The following is an 18,850-nucleotide window of genomic DNA, read 5'->3' on the forward strand; positions in this document are numbered from 1 at the left end:
AATCTATGACTGTTATTTTACAATCACATGATCGAGATTAAAGCAGGCGGTAACGCAATTTAAGTGAAAAAGACAACCCCATGATTATTGTTTTACAATTTGTCAGTCTGCCTTGCTGACCACTTGGATTAAGTTGAGTAAGTTTCTTTTTCACAACTTGACGAGCTGAAATATGTTTAATCGGACTTGTTATCTGTAACCAGCATTTTGGGCAACATTGTTATGGTCTTTCATATATCCCATCTTGCATTATATTAAAAAATAATAAACTTCGATAAGATCGTTCGCAAACTCACATTCAATAATAAAACGACTGTACGGTACAGACAGTATATATATGGGATTGGCCCTTTTTCTTGACGCTGTAGGCGAAGCTAGACAAACGTATTCCAGGAAGACTCTTGGAAAGTTTCCTATGGATGCCTCGATGTCTTATAGGTTTCAAGCAAGGGACATTTCTCAACTTGATTTATGGTATGAGGCAGTCATCGAGTAGAGAAAATAAACAACATAAACGCACAGGTCACATACCAATAGGTGCCAACCGACCATCATAGGTACCGACTTCCAGAGGCGCTTCACCTCTTGAACAATTTGGAATTTGCACAACATTTATAAGTAAAATTGATACTTGTAACACGGTTGTTAGGATAAAAATAGAAACTAGTCATTGACGATAGTGACGGTTTGTAATCGAATAGTTTCCACCATATTTTCGTTTAAATAATATTAACTTCGACTGAATGGAAAAACGAGTGCACGGGTCGCATCTTTGCGTTGTACTTTCATTCTAGCATTCGAGATTCGTTTTACGTTCGCGATAACTTGAACTAATTATTCAAAGCATTTAAAGAGAAATTGCCTGCAAAATCAGCTTTGCTTAGGTTGCAAAACAACGAATTCCACTTGATTAGTGACAGCATTCGAATTAAACAATTTTTCCAAACAGTCCCATGGCGTAATCAGTAACGGAAGAGTAATTGGCCCCGTCCAAATGTTTGTTCTTGATACGTGCTATGTCTTGATAAGGACCTTGCAGCCATAGGCAGATGAACTAGTTGTTAATGACATGTAAAAATGAGCCCATCTTTAATGCACAGACACGCTGAATAACTACATGAGTCATTGAATGAATGTCTTATTGTACATGCAGTTGTAATAGCAAGTAATAACAAAAGTTCAGTTAACCAAATAACGTGCAAGTTATCCGAAAAACAAACAAATAATAGCAAAATGACGTCCAATCACCAATGTCGTCCCATTTTTAAAACACTATGCAAAATAATATTCTACAACGCAACAAACGTCATCAAAGATGTTGAACTTACGAAATGTCGTTGAATGAAGGTGTTGCGCCTAAATCCAGACCTTTTTTTATAGTAGATTTAAGCCAAGTAATCGTATTGAAGTTGTTAATAACTAACCGGGTTCGGTTGTATATTGCAAAAATGACAGGAAGAAGAATAAGAAATACACAGATTACTTTTGCAGCAAAGAAGAATCTTTTCAATAAGAGTAGACTATTGTAATTGGTTTCCTTGTCAATGTGAGCAATGGTTTGTGGATCCCGCACGATTTTCAAAATCCAAACGCACAAACTGCAAAAGTAGGTTGTTTCCCAAACTTAATTCCGCTGGATAAGGATCGGATCACTTTGACTGGCAAGATTTCAGCACACTTGGTTCTTGAATGGTCTTTGAAGAGAACAAACCATTGACAAGAAATCTGTAACCTGTCCTATCTCTTTGAATTGGTGTTCTGCTTTCCCAACACCTGAAAGATTTCAATTGTTTGTCAAAACGTCATTTTTAGCTATTGAGTTGAAAGAGCAAACCTCACCTTGGTGCGAAAGAGTTACCTTTCACTTCTGAGTGTAGTATTACCTTCGCTTTTGAAGTGTGCTGGCGCCCGCAAAGAATGCATCACGCAAACCGGTTAAAACTAGTGGTGAGACGTGACTTCCCGTGTATAGGCACCGCGCCTGGTCTCATGCGCTAACTTATCAGGTCGAACGTGAACAAGCAACTGCAGTCAGAAATCACTCCACATCCAAACCTCAATCTCACCACACACACAAAGATTTTCGAAGAAGTTTTACTCACGTATTGACTTAGCGAAAACCCAACTTGAGCGTTCGTGAAACCATTGGTCGAGTTTGACGAAGAACTGCCACCTTGAAATGTTTTAGCAGATTAAGTAAAAAAAAGTTAAACATAACCAATTAAGTTGTAACTGGTTAAAGAAATTTATTGATTGCAGTTCGTGTTCTTGACATGCGTAGCCTGTATCTTATAGTAAGTTAATTTTAAAAGACGAATTAACATGAAAATGTTGGGGACACATTTGAAATTGCTTCGGCGTTCAAACCTTCCAATGCTGTGACAATATCTCTGTTGAGTTGATCGACGATCGTGGATAGCGTATTAAATTCAGCTTCGTATACCCTCTCATCAGAATCTGTTCCCGTTGCAATATCCTTTCATGGTAACAATAAATAAATATCGTTATGTTAGATCACACAAGATAGGAGAATAAAACCAGACTCCATCTCAAGCAAGAATAAACCATGTTCTGTTGGTTTGTAAGTTTCAAGTCGAGGTCTACATTGGGTCTTCGCTCACACACCCCTGGCACTTTGTTAAATATTGGTTATAGAACAGAGCATCAGAAAATGCTTTCAGTTATAAAATGCTGACGGGTGAAGGTATCATGTGAATCTTACTCTCAACTCCCTCCTGTCTGATCGTCCGACTCCTACTGCAAACGTTAAAATTCCACGACTCCTGACGTCATTCGCTGCGTCGGTTAGACTTTCGTCATCAGTAGCTCTAGCAAAGATAATAACATACATTGTGAACTCTTAGCAACTTAATCGTTTTCATGGGCCACAGCGGGAAGCACTAACAGCCTAGTTTAACCGACCTGCCGTCCGTAAGTAAGACAAGAACTTTTCTAGCTGCTGAAGTCGAAAACTGATCAGCAGTCGTGCGAAGAGCGGATGCAGTGTAGGTACGACCACCTTTTTCGTATTCTATCCTGTCTATTGCTGCCTGTAATTTTTGTATGAAAATGACTTGTAATAGGCTACATGGTTAAATTGACGATAGGCTATCTGTTATAACGGCCACCAAAGTTACTGACCTCTAATGCTGAATGATCGTTGTAAGTTCCCAATGGAATCTCCGTCTCCGTGAGAGGAACATAACCTCTGCAAACACGAACTCATGAAACGAAATTAATCAACGAATCGGAAAACTTGAGCCTACTTTTCGCTAGGTCTGTTGCTAAGTGTCTAAGTTGCTAAGTCACCTGTTGATGCGAAGTTGGCCTGAGTACGTGTTGACGCCGATTAAAGTTGAATTGTCTTCAATATTAAAATTTTGAGTCAAGTTTTTGGTCCAGTTTATTATTGTCGGGAAATTCGCTTCTGTGATCGATGCAGACGAATCCAGTAAAAAAATAATCTCCAGATTTGCCGAGCACACTGCGGATTAAGAGTGAAGTGTTTACTAATAGCTTATTGTTACCTCACCGGATGTTATACGAAAAATGATTTCCCACTGAGGTAGTTTCAAATAAAAATTTTACATATGTTTCTGGTGTGGTCGTCCGGTTGCCAAGAAACCCCCCGACGAAAGCAGTATCCTGGAAGATTGTTCTGTCTTGGACATTCTTGTACTCGTGCTGTGGAGCAAGTCTAAACAACAACGTTGAGATTAATAAACCGTTTCCACAAGAAAATGATTTCACTTCCGTCAGCTTTACCACCAACTGCCCATTAGGCAAGACTTGAAGAATTTGCCCCGCGTTGTCACCCTTTTTCGCTTCGGGGAGTTCACCTAAAGCGGAGCAGAAAGGATTTGCGAAGTCGGAAGCCCAAAAATTTCTTCGTATGGGACATGTAATAATGTTTCCTATTGGAGCTGTAAAGATATAATTCACCGTTAACGTTCACGTTACAGGCTTTCATTTGTGTGTGCTTTCACTTCATGATATGATGCAGTCGTATACGTTTGCTAAACTAAGTATATGCTTCCGTAAATGCATTGTGCAAAATACTTCTATAGCCTTTTTACCGGAAATCGATTGCATGGGGTCCACAGAATCTGACGCTTTAGGAGCACCGACAATTAGCCTAAAAATGAAAGTATTTTGTAACGTGAATACATCCGAATGAAACAGTGATAAATTTCAGTACGCAACATATGAATGCAATATTCCCAGTAGGTTGTAGCGTACTCTCTTCAAATCAGATTCAGCAATATCATAATGTAGTATAAGCAAATTACCTATTTCTGGATAACGGGCCGATCTGAAGCTGATATCCATAGAAAGTGGCATTAAAATCACCGCTTTGTGAAGTATCCTTATTTTCATTTAGAAACGCTTCGTATTCCGGCGAGCGAAAAAATCTTGTCACATTTTTCTGTGTTTCGACGTTGAAAGCAGAGACGCCAAAACCCAACGCCGCCACCAAAGCAAGCACGTGTTTGTTTTTTAACATATTTTGCCTGAATAACTTCGTAGTACTGTATAACCTCTATTCTTTACCGACATAATTAAAACTATTTATATGTGTTAATTTTACAATTTCCACACATTGCTAAATTATAACCGTCACACAAGAAATAGTGAGGTTGTGATATTTATAACAATTTATTGGCATTAATAATATTATTATGTAATTAATAAAACTATGTAAAATTTTTCGTTGTAAGCACTGAGAAATTCTCGGCAAACTCGCTGTCTCTTGTCGGCCTCACAAAATAAATACATTCCAATACAGTCTAATCAAAACTTTTTAAATGTTTTGGTAGAAAGACTGATGTGACGTAGCGATTTCCGCACATCGTGACATAAATTGCATGGAACGTGTCACTAGAACAACGGTCTGAAGACTAATTTCGGAAAGACTGAAACGAAATCGACAAATCTATGCCTTACAGTGTGCTATTCTCTTGCAGTCGTGATAATGTGCTCACAACCAAGCAAATTCGAAACGATTTGTGCCAAAAATAAAATTGTTAGGCTAAATAGCACTTATATAGCCTGTCGCTTCTACTTTCACGTTCTTCCGAGACGCGCACGTATATCCTGTTTGGGAAAAACTAATTAAGGGCTTCATATGCTATTATTCATTGTGATTACGTCAATTAGACTGTCTCTACCGTGGGTCAGTCGCACGTCCTTTTATCGGAAATTACTAAAATTATGAAAAGTTTCATTAGTTTAAAAGCGCTTATTACACTCTGTTAAATGTACTTTAATCTTTTGTTGTTTTCTTCTGATTGCCATAGGTGGGCAGTACCGCGGTACTAAAGTACAGAATTACTGTACCGTGGTATGTTTTAGTACCGATACCGTCAGTACTTTTGAAAAAAAGTACTGAATCTCTGTACCGAATTAGGTTTTTCAAGAAATTTTAGTCGAACCCGGTACTCGTTACTTTTCACGAGATTAGTTATAAATTTGAACAAGTATGTTTTCAAAAATACATGTTAATTAATCCTTAATACTAATTTTAGTATCTGTTGATCTTTTTTATCTAGAAATGTCAAGTAAAATTTCAAGCGATTAACGTCACATATGTTTTGACCTGGAACAATTTTTACAGGGGCATTATAGCGGCAAACATTGTATTTCTAGCACAAAAAATACCGGTACCGAGTACCGACAAAGTACCGAACTACTTTTTTAAAATAATACTGAATACCGGAACCGTCGGTAGGCTACATTCTTTGCCAAGTACCGGTAACGTTACCAACTGCCCACCTCTGCTGATTGCTATGCTGACTGAAGTCATTCCACTAGACTAGACTACGAGTCGTGTTCACACACTCTGTGTTAGGTGGTACTAAAATAACTAAATGATAGAATTGCAAAGCATGGTTGTCTGTGTGAATCGTGGCGCCAGTTTCCCGCCACACATCTGACTCCGCACGGAACTGTTGAAGGCTGCGTGTTCATCTGCGCACTATACTTGAAAAACAGCCAAGTGTTGCAAACTGATAACATCATTGACGAAACCAAACTGTCAAATGAGTTGGCTTGGGTGCCATAGCATTATAGAAAAAGTTCAACCAGAATTTATTGAAACGCACATATTGGAACATAAATTGCTGCCACACGCGACAAGTAATCCTGAGCATCAGGCAAAGTAGCGAAAACGTGCGCCAACAAAATCTGTTGATCCATCAAAGGGGAAATTTTCCCAATCGCCATATCTGAAGCTTACAACGCCGTTCTAAGATAAAGTGGTTTGTGGAAACTATAAGCAATGACCAGATAGCAATCAGCATAAATATAATAGCCCAAATCAGCATGGGTCTGGCATAATTGGAATGTAAGTTAAATTAAGTAGCAGCAGATTTCTATGTGTACCATGTGTTACGTGCTATAGTACGGTACATTGGTAAAAGTTAAACAAAATCATGGCAGAAAAGTGACTAGCCCACCTGCACTATAGGCTATTTCTTTGCCAAATCGTACTTTTGTAGGTGTTTTTTGTTTTAAATTTCTTATTAACATAAATATTATATTATAATATTTTACTGGTAACCTAAATCGGGGCTCGAGTGAATGAGCGATGCCATCATCTAGTTTAAGTCGTGCAAAGGCTCTCCTCAGTCCGGGGCAGAGATGGAGAGACTCTAGTCAATGACTTGACTTGTGTCAGGTTTTTAGAAAGACTTGACTTGTGTTTTAGAGCTCAAAGGAGACGACTTGACTCGCGTTAACATTAAAGTTTCAGTTGACTTGACTCGAGTCACAAAACAAATTATTTAAAATCGTTACAGAATCGCTTTTTATATTTGTGGTTGAATCTATTTAAAAAAAACTATGCAATACATTCTGTTGATTGTGCAAATACGTCAGAAATAGATAAAATCAGAGTTTTGCTTATTTTTACCTTACGAATATTAAGAAAGCTGTTTATTATATCAACCTAAAAGGAAAAATAAATCGTAAATGGTGACTTGGCATGTGTAAAAACTTGTCTTGATAAAGGTTACTGACTTGACTTGTCGCATGACCATTATTACTTGTTTCCATCAACCATAATGGAAAGTGTGGTACCTGCTCAAACAAGGTTCATCAACTTGCATGCTAAAACTATTTTATCTTCATACTGATTTGTCATAAATAAGCAAAGAAAAGCTGTTTAACTGAATGTGAATTTAAAATAAATAAGCCAAGACTTTAGGCTTCAATACGTGCCAAATTGCCGCTTTACACGCACGAGTTCCTGTCAAAAACTGCCATACTTTCCAGTGGAAGTCCATCAGTGGTAATTGATTAAAGATTATTGTACCATTTTTTTTTCAGTCTAAATCTAAGATACACTACATCCTAAAGAACTTAAATCAACTTTTTGCAACACCCTTCTCCTATGTTTGACAATGGGCTTCGTAACCCATGGTGAAATAGCCATTCTCTTAAAGAAAAAGTGGTATCAATATTAGTTTGCAGCTTACATAATAATATGTTAGCAAATTTTGAATATTGTGGGTTGTAAAAAAACTGAGTTGGCCTATGCAAAACATTGAAACTTTGCCCATTAGGAAGTATTGTTACGATTTCTTTCATTTCTTTGAATTAGGCTACTTTCTAACAAAATTTGGTCTCCAAGTTTTGTTTTTTATCTGGCAACGGTAGCTACAGTAGTTTACTTGTGTATTCACAGAGACATAGCTGGTACAATTATCTACAATCCGTTATGGAAAAAGGCAGTTTTGATTCCAGCACTGTTACATACTTGAGGCAAGCAGACGCCACACTTCGGAACGGGTTTGAAGATGAAGCCATAAAGGAAGTATTTCTTGACAATGTCTTCGAAGAAATTAAAGGCAGTGAAGCAAAATTAAGCATGATGAAATCGGCAAGTTTCGTCATGGAACAATTCGTTTCAATAGCATCTTTGAACCACATACTTCAAGTTCTAAAGGTATGATACTTCCAAAAACATGCACTCAAAGTGAACTATTGTTGTTAACATACAAGCTTCAATATATCTTGTTTTAAGGCTTATTCTATCAACTTTGAAGAGGTATCTTACAGTCAACAGGGTTGTCATGTTCTTCAAAATGCACTGCATCGGATGTTATGTTTGATGGATTCTGGCTCGTGTAATTTTATTATATTAGACATATATGTATATCATGTTTTTGCATATATTCTTGAAGTATTTTGAGTCATACGAAAAGTCCTGTTATGATCCGTTTAATATTTTTTTGAAATCCCACTTTTCGTAAAAAATATTTCATGTCAGTGTGCTTCATGATAATATATATAAAACTGACAATTGTTAATGATGAATTAATAAATTTTCTAGACAAAAGTAAGGATAACCTATGGAAAGAAGTTTTCAGCGTGGTTTTGGATAGCTGTGTGTTTATGACGAATGTATCAGACCTCGCAAGATGGATGACGGATACTCATGGAACATATGTTGTCCGGTCATTGTTAGAAATGCTCGGAGGAATTATAACACCACTACGATCGAAAAAGCATCAACCACATGAACGAAAATGTAAGACAATTTTGCTTCAAGTAGGATATGGATGCTATGATTATGATGACAATAATATAACTCTCACTATGCTTTTGCTAATGCGCTTATATAATTGATTTTGTAAACCTCATAATTAATCACCTGTATTTGTGTATAGATGTAATTGGGGATCATGTTTTTTACAGTACCTGACGAAATAATTATTGCCAAAAAGAAACTACCAGATGAATTTCTTTCTATGTTTGAAAAAGTCTTCTTCACTTTTAGTCAGATGGAAAAGAAACAGGTTGTAGGTAAAGACCAATTTCTTTAACTTGCTTCGTTTTAGTTGAATTTCGATTGTAACCCATCGTACTATTTTAGAAATACTGGTGCACCCAAGTGGCACGCCTTGTGTTTGTGTGATGCTCCATGTTGCTTCCGTACAATCAGGTGACACTTTACAAGTACTTTGTGAAAAAATAATTTCTTCTTGCCAAGGAAATAATTTCAGGTAAATGTCTTTCCCACTCAGACATGCTTAAATGTTGCATATTTAGTAAATGCTAATACATTGAATAGCTTCAGTCATTTGAGGTTTTGATTCAATCCACCCTTTGAAGGGTCGTTACTAATTAATGCTTTATGTTTATTGTTAATTATCTGGTTTGAATAAAATTTAACTTTTGTTTTAGTACTTTGACGATACTCGCCAAAGATCGAACTGGAAGTCATGTTCTAGAAAGCCTACTTGACAGTGGCCACAGCGAAACCTGTAAAAAGATTTATGAAATATTCTGTTCGGATCATAGTCAATTAATCGAATATGCCTGTCATCCAGTGGTGAATTATGTTGTGCAGAAACTCATTGTATGCCCAGCTTTGGAGGAAAAGGTGCTCACTATATAGCTCTTAATTGTTAGTCTAAGGCAGTGTTTCCTATTGTGTTTTGGCTGCAAGTTCCTTTGCGATTTTTTTGTCATGAAGCACCATAGAATTTAGCTGCTTACTAAAATTTGGTAATAATACTATTATAATGCATTCCTGCACTGCGTTAGTAGTGACTGTGCGCCAAATTGGGACAAGCCATAAGTTAAGCATAACAGTACTTTTATCCCATTAATGTCTCATTGGTAGTGCATTGTTCAACGTGTAACTTGTTCATTATGATTAGATAAGCAGAGAGTGTATTTAAAATTTCAGTATGAAGAACTTTTTCACTTACTACTACAAGGAATTGAGGATATTTTTGCCGAAAATAAATTTGGAGTTGTCCAAAAATTGGCCGAGCAATGTGTGAAACTTGGCAAATGCCAGAGCAAGTTTGTGTCTCGTTTATTGGAGGTAAACTTTGAAATTGCATTGCAAAACGCTACACTATGTCATTAGCCAACTTTATCACAAACTAGAGATTTATTGAACATGTCTTTTGTTGCCAAGGCTTTCCAGTGCAAAGAAGAAGAGAGAAAAGTTTACCTTGTACCTCTTATTGCGTCTTTTTCAACTTATGATGCGTTTTTTTCTGCCTCAGAAAATAACAACAAGGTACTGACATGAGAAGCGCCATATTATATTGTATGACTAAAAACAAAGAGATTATGTTTTAATTTTTTCTCTTCCATTATATTACAATATTTTTTACCATTATTTTAACAGTTATGTTTGAAGAAATATTGAAATAAATTTCAAATATCATTTGTTTGCAATTAGTATGTTTAATGCTGGTAGGCCCAAATTAGTACTGTACATTTATTTATTTATTTAAAATGTAACAAAATGATTAGCTTGGGACATGACATCTGTTCTTCATCACAATCCATACAAAGAAACATTGGACAGAACATGACAAATTGTCTTAGTTTGTTGTATTAGTTGCAACTGCTGGTCAAATTTGTTTTTATCGATTCTTTCTCAATTGCAGGTTCCCAATTTAAAAAACGTTCTTTATCACGGATCCCTTCTTTTACAAACACTCTTAAAGTTTAATAATCCTGTGGCTATTGTCAAAAGCCTGACAGGTTTACCAGCGGAGCATTTGGTTAAACTGTGTTGCGATGTTGCTGGCAGCCACTTTATTGACGCTTTTTTTTCTTCTCCAATTGTTAAGCTCAAACGGAAAAGACTTTGGCTAGAAAACGTTAAGGTACAGGTTGAACGCAGAAAGAAATGTTATTTGTCTTAGCACATTAACGATGTCTTTATTCATGCATTTTATTTTAAAGGACCATCTTCAGAATATCTGTTGTGATAAATACGGCAGTAGAGTTATGGACAATCTGTGGAAAAACGCGACCATGAAAATGAAAATTATTATCGTTGAAAACCTTGGTAAATCAAATAAACGAGCCCCATCTCTTGGTCACTGAGTGATTGAATTATGGCAAGAATTAAAAATTTTATTAAAAAATGTTCAGTTAACAACGAAAGTGACCTGTCATCTAATCAATATGGGAAGCACATAACACGAAAATTTGGAATCAAACAATTCGGTCAAAGGAGGGCTGATTGGGATGATTTCCAAATCAGACAAACCAAGAAGAGAAAAAATTTTGAAGAAGTATTTTCATCCCGCACTGAAGGTAAGTGAAACTATAAAGAACGTTGGCATAAAACTGGTACAAAATTGGTACAAACAGAACTGAGCGAAATCTCAGTCATTGTCAGTGTAGAGTGTACAAATGTATGTTGCCAAACTACAAGACGACTTCATTGTACATTGTGTCTAGGAGGAAAAAAGAAACAAAAAACAAAGACCAGCTAATCTTTTGTCATTCGTTGTTGTAATGATGGAAGAACTCAAGATTGTTGAAAAGTTTGCAGAGATTTGCTTCGGTTTTGTGCTGGATGTCGTCAACTTGATCAGCAGGGCAATAGTCATCAATGGAAGATCTACAACACAGTTAAATCTTAAAATAACTGTCGGAATGAGAAATGTAATTTGTTTTTACTTAGTGGGGCGATCAAAACGACTACATCAAACAAAAGAATTTGACATTTAGTACGGCTAAACCTACAACACTACTTCAGATTAACATGACAAAACAATACTTATTGTTACTTTAAACATTACCTTGCAATTGTGATGAGCTTGGGTGGGTTGATTTGTTTTAAAATATACTCAACACAGTCGATCAATCGATCGATTTCGTCTGCTGAACTGACGTGATGTGGTAATCCTGCATCACCGGTGGCACATCCAGCTCCATGAAACTGAAGATAATTAATCGAAAAGAAATTTTGCATCATCAGTTGTAGCTTGCCACAGACTTACTATTTCGATGTCTTCATCGTCAAGCTTTTTATTCAGCGATGCTTCATAGTTTTTTAAAATGTTTTTCAAATTTTCATATCTGTGTGCAAATGATAATATCTGTAGCGCATTCGCCGAGCTAATATTTTAAATCAGTTTTAAATTTTCAGAGTAATGATAATGTCATAAGTTTTCCTGAAATTATCTTTGTTAAATTCGGTAAGTAACGTAATGCCGAGTTGGTATTGATTTGATACAAAAATAAATTGCACGATTGACAATAATCGTCCCGCATTTACCTGGAACCTTCATCTGTTGTAACTTTCTTCTCTTCTTTTATTGCGTCTATCCACGACCGAAGTGTGTGCAATTGTTCATTTCTTTGTTTTTGGCAATCTTGCAAAGCTGTAAGCTGGTAAAGAAAAATAAAATAGTCAACAATTTCATTTTTTGCTCAATGAAAACAAGTGCACTTGGCTACAAAGAGTCATTTTGAAGAAGAAGAGTCATTTACTTGGTTGCTTTCTGGCGGGGTAAAGTGATAGAGGTCAGTTAGAGTTTTTGTGTCTTCTTCAGAAAACATCTCGAGAAATGGATTTTGTGTCGAGAAAAAATCAATATCGATATCAAGAACATAATTCTGGCTTTCTAACAGTAACTGCAGAGATTCTACGACAGAACCTTGATTCCTACGACAGATTTCACAGTGTGCTTTATATATGAGAGAAGCAGATTTTGCTTGCATTATGTTGCGTCTTACTTAGTGTCTATGGTCAAAATATGCAACGTCAGACATTTTTTATCCTGCAGTGAGTCTTCACTCTCAAAAACACCGTCACTTAGATAATATGGTTCTGTCGATGACACTCTGGAAAAGAAAACATTAAAAAGCACGAGTGCATATCGCTCCAAAATACATTGAAACTGGATGAAAGATTAATTGAGCTATTTGAGATGCACTTCATCTTACTATGCAGGCAAATTATTAAAACCAGCTAAAGTTTTACTGAAATAAAGCTGTGCTGAGCATTTATAGTTTCTACTTTAATGTGTCGGACGATCCACTTTTCCCCACATAAAACGAGTAAGACCCATCTTGGATCTGATCTGACCATGGAGGTTTACACCATATTATGGTGTGAATATGACCAGCAAACACTGCAGGAATCAGCCAACTTTCTATTGATATCATTCTGAAAAAATAATGGTTATATTTTAGTTTAAGCCGTCATTTCCAATTACAGTTTATAGTGCCAAAATTAAAATGATTTGCTAACATTTAAATTACAACTACATACATAAAACAATTTAGATTAAAATGGTCATAAAGTAGACACAAAATAAAGGTAAAGGTTGTGTAACAAAGGTTATATAACCATTGCGTACTCGAACAAAACCTCTTTTTCAAACACATCATCACAACTTAATCGTGCAGGAACTCCCAAGTCAGGATGCGAATCAAAATGCAAAAGGGTTAGTCCTTTCAAAGGAAGGAATTTAGAACCAATTGCTCGGTATACATGTTCAAGAGCCTGTGATAAGAGATAAAAGCTCATTATATCTTCCCAATGCAACTAATTGCCAATATGTTTAACTTTTGTAAAGTTTAAGCAGTAACTGTTGACGTTTTCATGATTATACCTCATTATGATACTCTACAACGTGAACCGGTAATCGTTTATAAACTTTTAGCTTTTCCATGCAGTAAATAAACGGTATTCCTTGTGATGTACCAAATTTCAAAGTATCTGTAAAATCTTGTATTACTAATATCAGACTATTTATTGCAAATAAAGCAGAATAGCTTCATCCTCCTTTCTCTTTCACAGACTGTGCTGGGAAAACGCTACAGGGGGATCTACCTTTTCAAAAACCTATTTCAAGCGGAATTGTTGCAAACATGTTATAAGGCAAATGAAACCAGACTTTTAAACATAAAAATTCAAATTGAATGAATCTTAACACTTCCCCAAACATCGCTTTGAATTTTTAAATTTCACATTTGACTACAGAAATGCATTTTGAAAACTTTTCGTAAATATTGTTTCATAGACATCGTAGACAAAAAAGTATTTGATTTTATTGTTTGTTCATAAAGCATCTAGTCATAGTGTTTTTCCAATTCCATGAACCTGAGCAGTTGTTCTCTTGGTCAGTTTGTTGCCAACGCTATAACCAGGGTTGCCATCAGTCTCAACTCAAAAATAAGCACGGCTAGGAAACGAAAGACGAATACCACCTTAAACAGTGCACAACAGGAGAAAGCAACCAATGTTCTTAAAATAAAACGAGACAATATCTGTATGTTCTTAATTTTGGTATCTCTTTGATACAAAATGGTATACTAAAGGTGTCAAAATGCCAAAAATACGAACCTCTGCACTAAAAATAAGACGAAAATAAGGAAGCAAGTGAAAATAAGGACATTTCTTAGAAAAAAGGACAAAAATATTTTCTAAGACACGGACCTTTAAAATAAGGACAAATCTTAGAAATAAGGACGGTATGGCAACCCTGGCTATAACGGTATAATTTCTGACTGACTTTATGAGAGCCAGTCAGAACGAATAGCGTTTGCAGTTGCCCAGCAGGCCTGTTATTAGCCTATAGTCTGTAGCATTGCACCTAAGGGCTGCGGCTGATGCTAATAATAGCTAAAGTTTTGAAGTGCTATTGAATTTAGACTTACACTGTTCGAGTTTTTATAACTTTCGTAATCTGATTCACTTTATGTTTAGGTCTTAACTAAAATCCAACTTAAGTTAAATAATATGTCAAACTCAAAAGTGCCGTTTGAGGTAAGTGCCAATAGACGGAACAATTGACATATTATGTGTAGGTTACTTGTAAGTCGTAAGATTAACACAGTTCTTAACAAAATCGGAACAATATCATCTGGTATGTGCTAATCCTGGAAGATGTGTTATTATTTTTGTTGTTAATGTTTTAGGACATACACGGGTATGGTTCAGAGTTTAGTGACTGTGGCAGTGAAATAGAAGCTGCTCACACAAAGAAGAAAAACGATAAGGAACTTTTTAGAAAACCAAACATGTAAGATGTATATTGTGTAGATCTTTTTTGATTAATCCACTTTGAGTAAAAATATGCCAGCTTTCAACAAAATATTTTCAGGGAAAAGTTTATCAGTTTGGTTTGTTGACATGCACTGCCTTCCTAGTTCTTTCTTTCTTCAAATTTAAATTCATAAATGAGTATTCAAACTTCCATATTTTGTTTGTCACTAGTATTCAGCAAACATGTGAAAGTGTTTGACGTGCATGTTTAAGGGGCAGTTTGTGCATGCTACATAGGCAACACTCATTACTTTTCTATGGATACGCCAGAATCCACTCTTTTTCATCTCTCTGCCATTAATAAATAAACAAACTTTTAGTTAACGAGAAGTTTGATTTTTTAATTAACAGACATATTGTTTCAGTGGAACTCTGGGCTTGTTGCACAGTGGAAGGTCGGTTGGTAAAAAGCCTTCAAAAAGAGTTGCTGCTGATATGGTTGATGTTGAAGAAGCAAAAAGAATGAGATATCATGGATTACTAGCCATGGACGCTGTAGGAAATTGCTATTATTTATTGTGATAAGTTTAGTAAAATCATTTGCATTGGTTAAGTATCTTTATTATTTACTTAACCAATTGTTATGGAAAATAAGTGTTCTGAACTTGCTTATTTTTCTTTAGCTAAAATAAATTTTTAACTGGCCATCTTTAGTATGCCAGACACAAGAAATTCGTGAATGATTATTTGCATCTCTATGGAGGAAAACATTCAGACTTCAAACGAGATAGGTGCATGTATAGATATAAATGTGATACATCTGTATTTAAAAGCTTTTGCATTTCTTAGTGTTTGGCCAACTTGGTATCAGTGCTTTTAACCCTGGTGGTGATGAACACACAGAAAGAAAGACTAAAAAGTTGGCCTTTTTTCATTTTTGGAAGTACATTTTTGCAGTTCTCGAGATCGAACAGATTACGATGTAATACGAGAAAATCACAAGTTTTTGTGGGATGATGAACAAGATGCTGATTTGGGCTGGGAGCGGAAACTCGCCAAGAAGTATTGGAATAAACTTTACAAGGAATACACGATTTGTGACTTGAGCAGATACAAGGAAAATAAGATCGCGTTCAGATGGAGAGTTGAAAAAGAGGTTGAAATTTGTAAATTTATTTTGCCATGCTGCTGTATTTTCTTTTATCAGTAGCACACAATGCTCTATTTTATTACGATAATTGATATTTCTTGGTTACTCATCAGCAGTAAATGTAGCAAATTTTTATGGGTCCAACGTTGACATATGTCTGATATATTTAATGCACTGCTTATTTATGTTGTTACGCTATGCTTAGTGTTACAACTGGTTGCATTAACTTCCTTTAGTGTTACCTGCATATGAGTTGAGTTCTCATTAATACTTACTGCTATCTATCTTACTAATTGCTACCAGGTTATATCAGGCAAAGGTCAGTTTTCATGCTCCAACAAACCCTGCTCAGAAAAAGAAGGTCTCAGGAGTTGGGAAGTAAATTTTGCTTATGTTGAAGAAAATGAGAAGAAAAATGCTCTAGTGAAATGCCGACTATGCCCAGAATGTTCGTATAAACTCAATTATCACCACAAGTAAGAGTACAAACAAGATATTAATGGGCTCTTTGGATTAAGTTATTTGATGGCTACAATGTTGGTTCATGCAGGAAAAAAGACATTACCGGAAGAGCAGTGGGGAGCAAAAAAACTAACAAAAACCAGCATAAAAAGAAAAAAGCAAGAAGTAAGTCATATGTATTGTTTCAAAAGCCATTTACATATTAGTTTCATGCCCTTGTGATGTTTAATTTGACCTTTGACCTTTGACACGAATCGCTTGACCTTTGTAATGCCTTAAAATATGGATAGATGCCACATAGTGACAGTGCCTTATCCATGATATGTATTGAAAGGCTTTGCAGCCAGTCATGTCCGTCCTTACCAAGGGGAGTGCTAACCGGCTCTCCTTTTTTTCAACACAAAAATCCTACTATTTAGAATATTTATAAATAGTCAAATAGAAAATGCTTTTTATTTGTGGTATCTTATATTGCTAACTTTTAGATGCCATTCAGTTACAGGCAACTTTTTAATTTTTAATTTAGGACGTAAAGGCTCGGATGAGGAATCTACCAGCTCTTCTTCCTCTGAAAACAAGAAAAATGAAGAAGATCAAGAAGAACATAAGATCTGGAGCAAACCACCGGAAATAGAGGATGAAAAGTCGAGGTACTAAATGCATTACAGTAAATAATAACGATACCATTTTACGTTTATTTAAATATTTAACTTCGTCTGTAGGATCAGCTTAATCAATTTGCCAGGAATTGGCTACACTTTTTGTACTAACTTTGTGACTATTATCTGATATTTGTGACTGGGTTTTATTTCTTTTAGGGAAGACGAATTTGATGACTATTTTGAGGGACTCTTCCTTTGAACAATCAACATCATAAGTGGTAAAACTTGGTGATTATGAAGATACACATCGTATGAGGCAGAATCTGTAAACTTGATTGAGGGAATAGAGCTGTGACCACAACTCACATCCACAATGACACCAGCTACCCTATACGTCTACATATTGTGATCAGCGTGTCGAAGTCGTTCTGAGAAGCTTCTTTACCGTTGTTCTGTTGCATTTGCTTACAAATGATGGTTTATTGAGCTACAGGGAAGATCTTATATGTAAAAAATTATAAAATTTTTCAAAGGATGGTTGTAGCGTCCGCCATCCTGTCCGTTAGATGGCGGCAGGACACCACGTTTATTTGCCAAAAATGTCATCATGTATTTTCACTGTCCGTGTTCGTATCAGTCGTCATATTGACATGGAGGCGCACAGACGCTTTTCAGAAATATCTCTCCACACCAGGTTATGTCTCCACTTCGGCACGTATTGCTTGTTAATAAATTAAATTCATGTTAGCATCGCTTGTGGCCTAGGAAACAACTCAATAATAATATACATATATGGTCATATTTTTCGTTGTGCCGCATGGTAAAGAAAAACACATAAGTTTAGTTCTACCCATTAGGTCAGGACTGGCCAACCCGCGGCTCTTTCGTTCATATTGAACCTTCGAAAGAGAGCACATTTTACACATTTTAGGCAGATAAACAGAAAAGTAATCTACTGGCTAATGTTCAATTGATATTTGCTAAATAATGACTGATTACATCAGATTTCGACCCAGAATAAAGATGATGCAACTGAAACAATATTTCATGCACTATTATGACGTAATAAGAAAAAACGTCATAAATGATAATATGTATGATGTTGCTCTTTGCGGTTAAAACAGTATAGAATGAGGCTCTTAGTCTCTGACTGGTTGGCCACCCCTGCGTTAGGTATTCATTCATTACGAAATCTTTAATGTTCATACGTTGCTTAAACATTTTTTAATTAGCACTTCAGTTAAGATGAAAATTTCGGTATGAGGCTAGTTGTTACACGTCATACTCATAGCCAATGCTAAGAACAAATAATTTTTCAAATTCCAACGGAATCTTGTGTTTCGTGAGATAATTAGCTATTGCAATTGAGGAATAAGAGCGCGCAGCAAAAACTTTTGACGTAAACAAGCTGCTGCAAAAAATCAGATAAATATAACTGCTGGTGATTCTTTTCTGTGCAAATAAATTTTGTCAAAGAGTGATTAACCACCTAAAAATTCCATTGTAAGTTTATTGCCTACCATAAATAAAAACTAGGGTAAGGTAGGTCTTCATATTCATGGAAAGACATGTTAAGCTTAGTAAATCATGTTAAAAACACCGTGACCGTGAAAAATGGCTTTTAGGAAAGCAGAAGGGAACTTTTTCTATAACCACCAAAACTTTTTGTTAGTATTCACCTCTAGTCTTAATTCACGTAACCACGAAAGTTGGTACAATTTCAAATCCAGCCTTCACTTACTAATAGTGTATTCAAGTTTCAGTCCTTGCTTTTTATCGATAGATTTACTCTGATCAGAAAATTGTTCTGCAGATGTGTAGTCAATTTTGACAACTTATAGTTTGAAAAACATTTTTCAAAATACTTTGCTCTGCGAA

At 35.8% G+C, this 18,850-nt stretch overlaps 4 protein-coding genes and 1 non-coding gene across 6 annotated transcripts; 2 read left to right on the forward strand and 3 right to left on the reverse strand.

The window, feature by feature from the left end:
* Positions 1 to 1,074: 1,074 nt before the first annotated feature.
* Positions 1,075 to 5,101, reverse strand: LOC143469599 (integrin alpha-X-like). The gene is made up of 10 exons (XM_076967346.1): positions 4,290 to 5,101; positions 4,077 to 4,135; positions 3,766 to 3,923; positions 3,589 to 3,697; positions 3,310 to 3,484; positions 3,142 to 3,208; positions 2,923 to 3,050; positions 2,723 to 2,828; positions 2,368 to 2,476; positions 1,075 to 2,173 (listed from the first exon to the last, which is right to left on the reverse strand). Exons 1-10 carry the CDS (start codon positions 4,502 to 4,504, stop codon positions 1,995 to 1,997), a joined length of 1,305 nt encoding a protein of 434 aa, XP_076823461.1. The 5' UTR covers positions 4,505 to 5,101; the 3' UTR covers positions 1,075 to 1,994.
* Positions 5,102 to 6,197: 1,096 nt separating this feature from the next.
* LOC143469092 (nucleolar protein 9-like) lies at positions 6,198 to 12,187 on the forward strand. 2 transcript variants are annotated; one of them, XM_076966653.1, is made up of 13 exons: positions 6,198 to 6,343; positions 7,685 to 7,945; positions 8,024 to 8,126; positions 8,333 to 8,530; positions 8,698 to 8,805; positions 8,876 to 9,005; positions 9,187 to 9,385; positions 9,695 to 9,835; positions 9,932 to 10,036; positions 10,413 to 10,634; positions 10,714 to 10,819; positions 10,906 to 11,070; positions 11,218 to 12,187. In XM_076966653.1, exons 2-13 carry the CDS (start codon positions 7,718 to 7,720, stop codon positions 11,250 to 11,252), a joined length of 1,740 nt encoding a protein of 579 aa, XP_076822768.1. In that variant the 5' UTR covers positions 6,198 to 6,343; positions 7,685 to 7,717; the 3' UTR covers positions 11,253 to 12,187. The 2 variants fall into 2 exon arrangements, with proteins under 2 accessions (XP_076822768.1, XP_076822769.1); XM_076966654.1 differs by lacking the exon at positions 6,198 to 6,343 and adding an exon at positions 7,143 to 7,288.
* LOC143469094 (UPF0489 protein C5orf22-like) lies at positions 10,867 to 13,616 on the reverse strand. The gene is made up of 9 exons (XM_076966655.1): positions 13,383 to 13,616; positions 13,128 to 13,273; positions 12,785 to 12,934; positions 12,502 to 12,609; positions 12,256 to 12,430; positions 12,041 to 12,153; positions 11,763 to 11,841; positions 11,562 to 11,701; positions 10,867 to 11,380 (listed from the first exon to the last, which is right to left on the reverse strand). Exons 1-9 carry the CDS (start codon positions 13,440 to 13,442, stop codon positions 11,260 to 11,262), a joined length of 1,092 nt encoding a protein of 363 aa, XP_076822770.1. The 5' UTR covers positions 13,443 to 13,616; the 3' UTR covers positions 10,867 to 11,259.
* Positions 13,617 to 14,470: 854 nt separating this feature from the next.
* On the forward strand, positions 14,471 to 17,722 carry LOC143469095 (protein FRA10AC1 homolog). Its single transcript, XM_076966656.1, has 9 exons — positions 14,471 to 14,539; positions 14,692 to 14,795; positions 15,184 to 15,313; positions 15,473 to 15,549; positions 15,716 to 15,914; positions 16,212 to 16,384; positions 16,459 to 16,535; positions 16,897 to 17,020; positions 17,189 to 17,722. Exons 1-9 carry the CDS (start codon positions 14,513 to 14,515, stop codon positions 17,229 to 17,231), a joined length of 954 nt encoding a protein of 317 aa, XP_076822771.1. The 5' UTR covers positions 14,471 to 14,512; the 3' UTR covers positions 17,232 to 17,722.
* Positions 16,647 to 16,771, reverse strand: LOC143469908 (U6atac minor spliceosomal RNA). The gene has a single exon (XR_013119239.1). It is a non-coding gene; the product is annotated as a U6atac minor spliceosomal RNA (small nuclear RNA).
* Positions 17,723 to 18,850: the final 1,128 nt, after the last annotated feature.

This window comes from Clavelina lepadiformis, chromosome 8, assembly GCF_947623445.1.
Source record: "Clavelina lepadiformis chromosome 8, kaClaLepa1.1, whole genome shotgun sequence".
Classification (NCBI taxonomy): Eukaryota; Metazoa; Chordata; class Ascidiacea; order Aplousobranchia; family Clavelinidae; genus Clavelina; species Clavelina lepadiformis.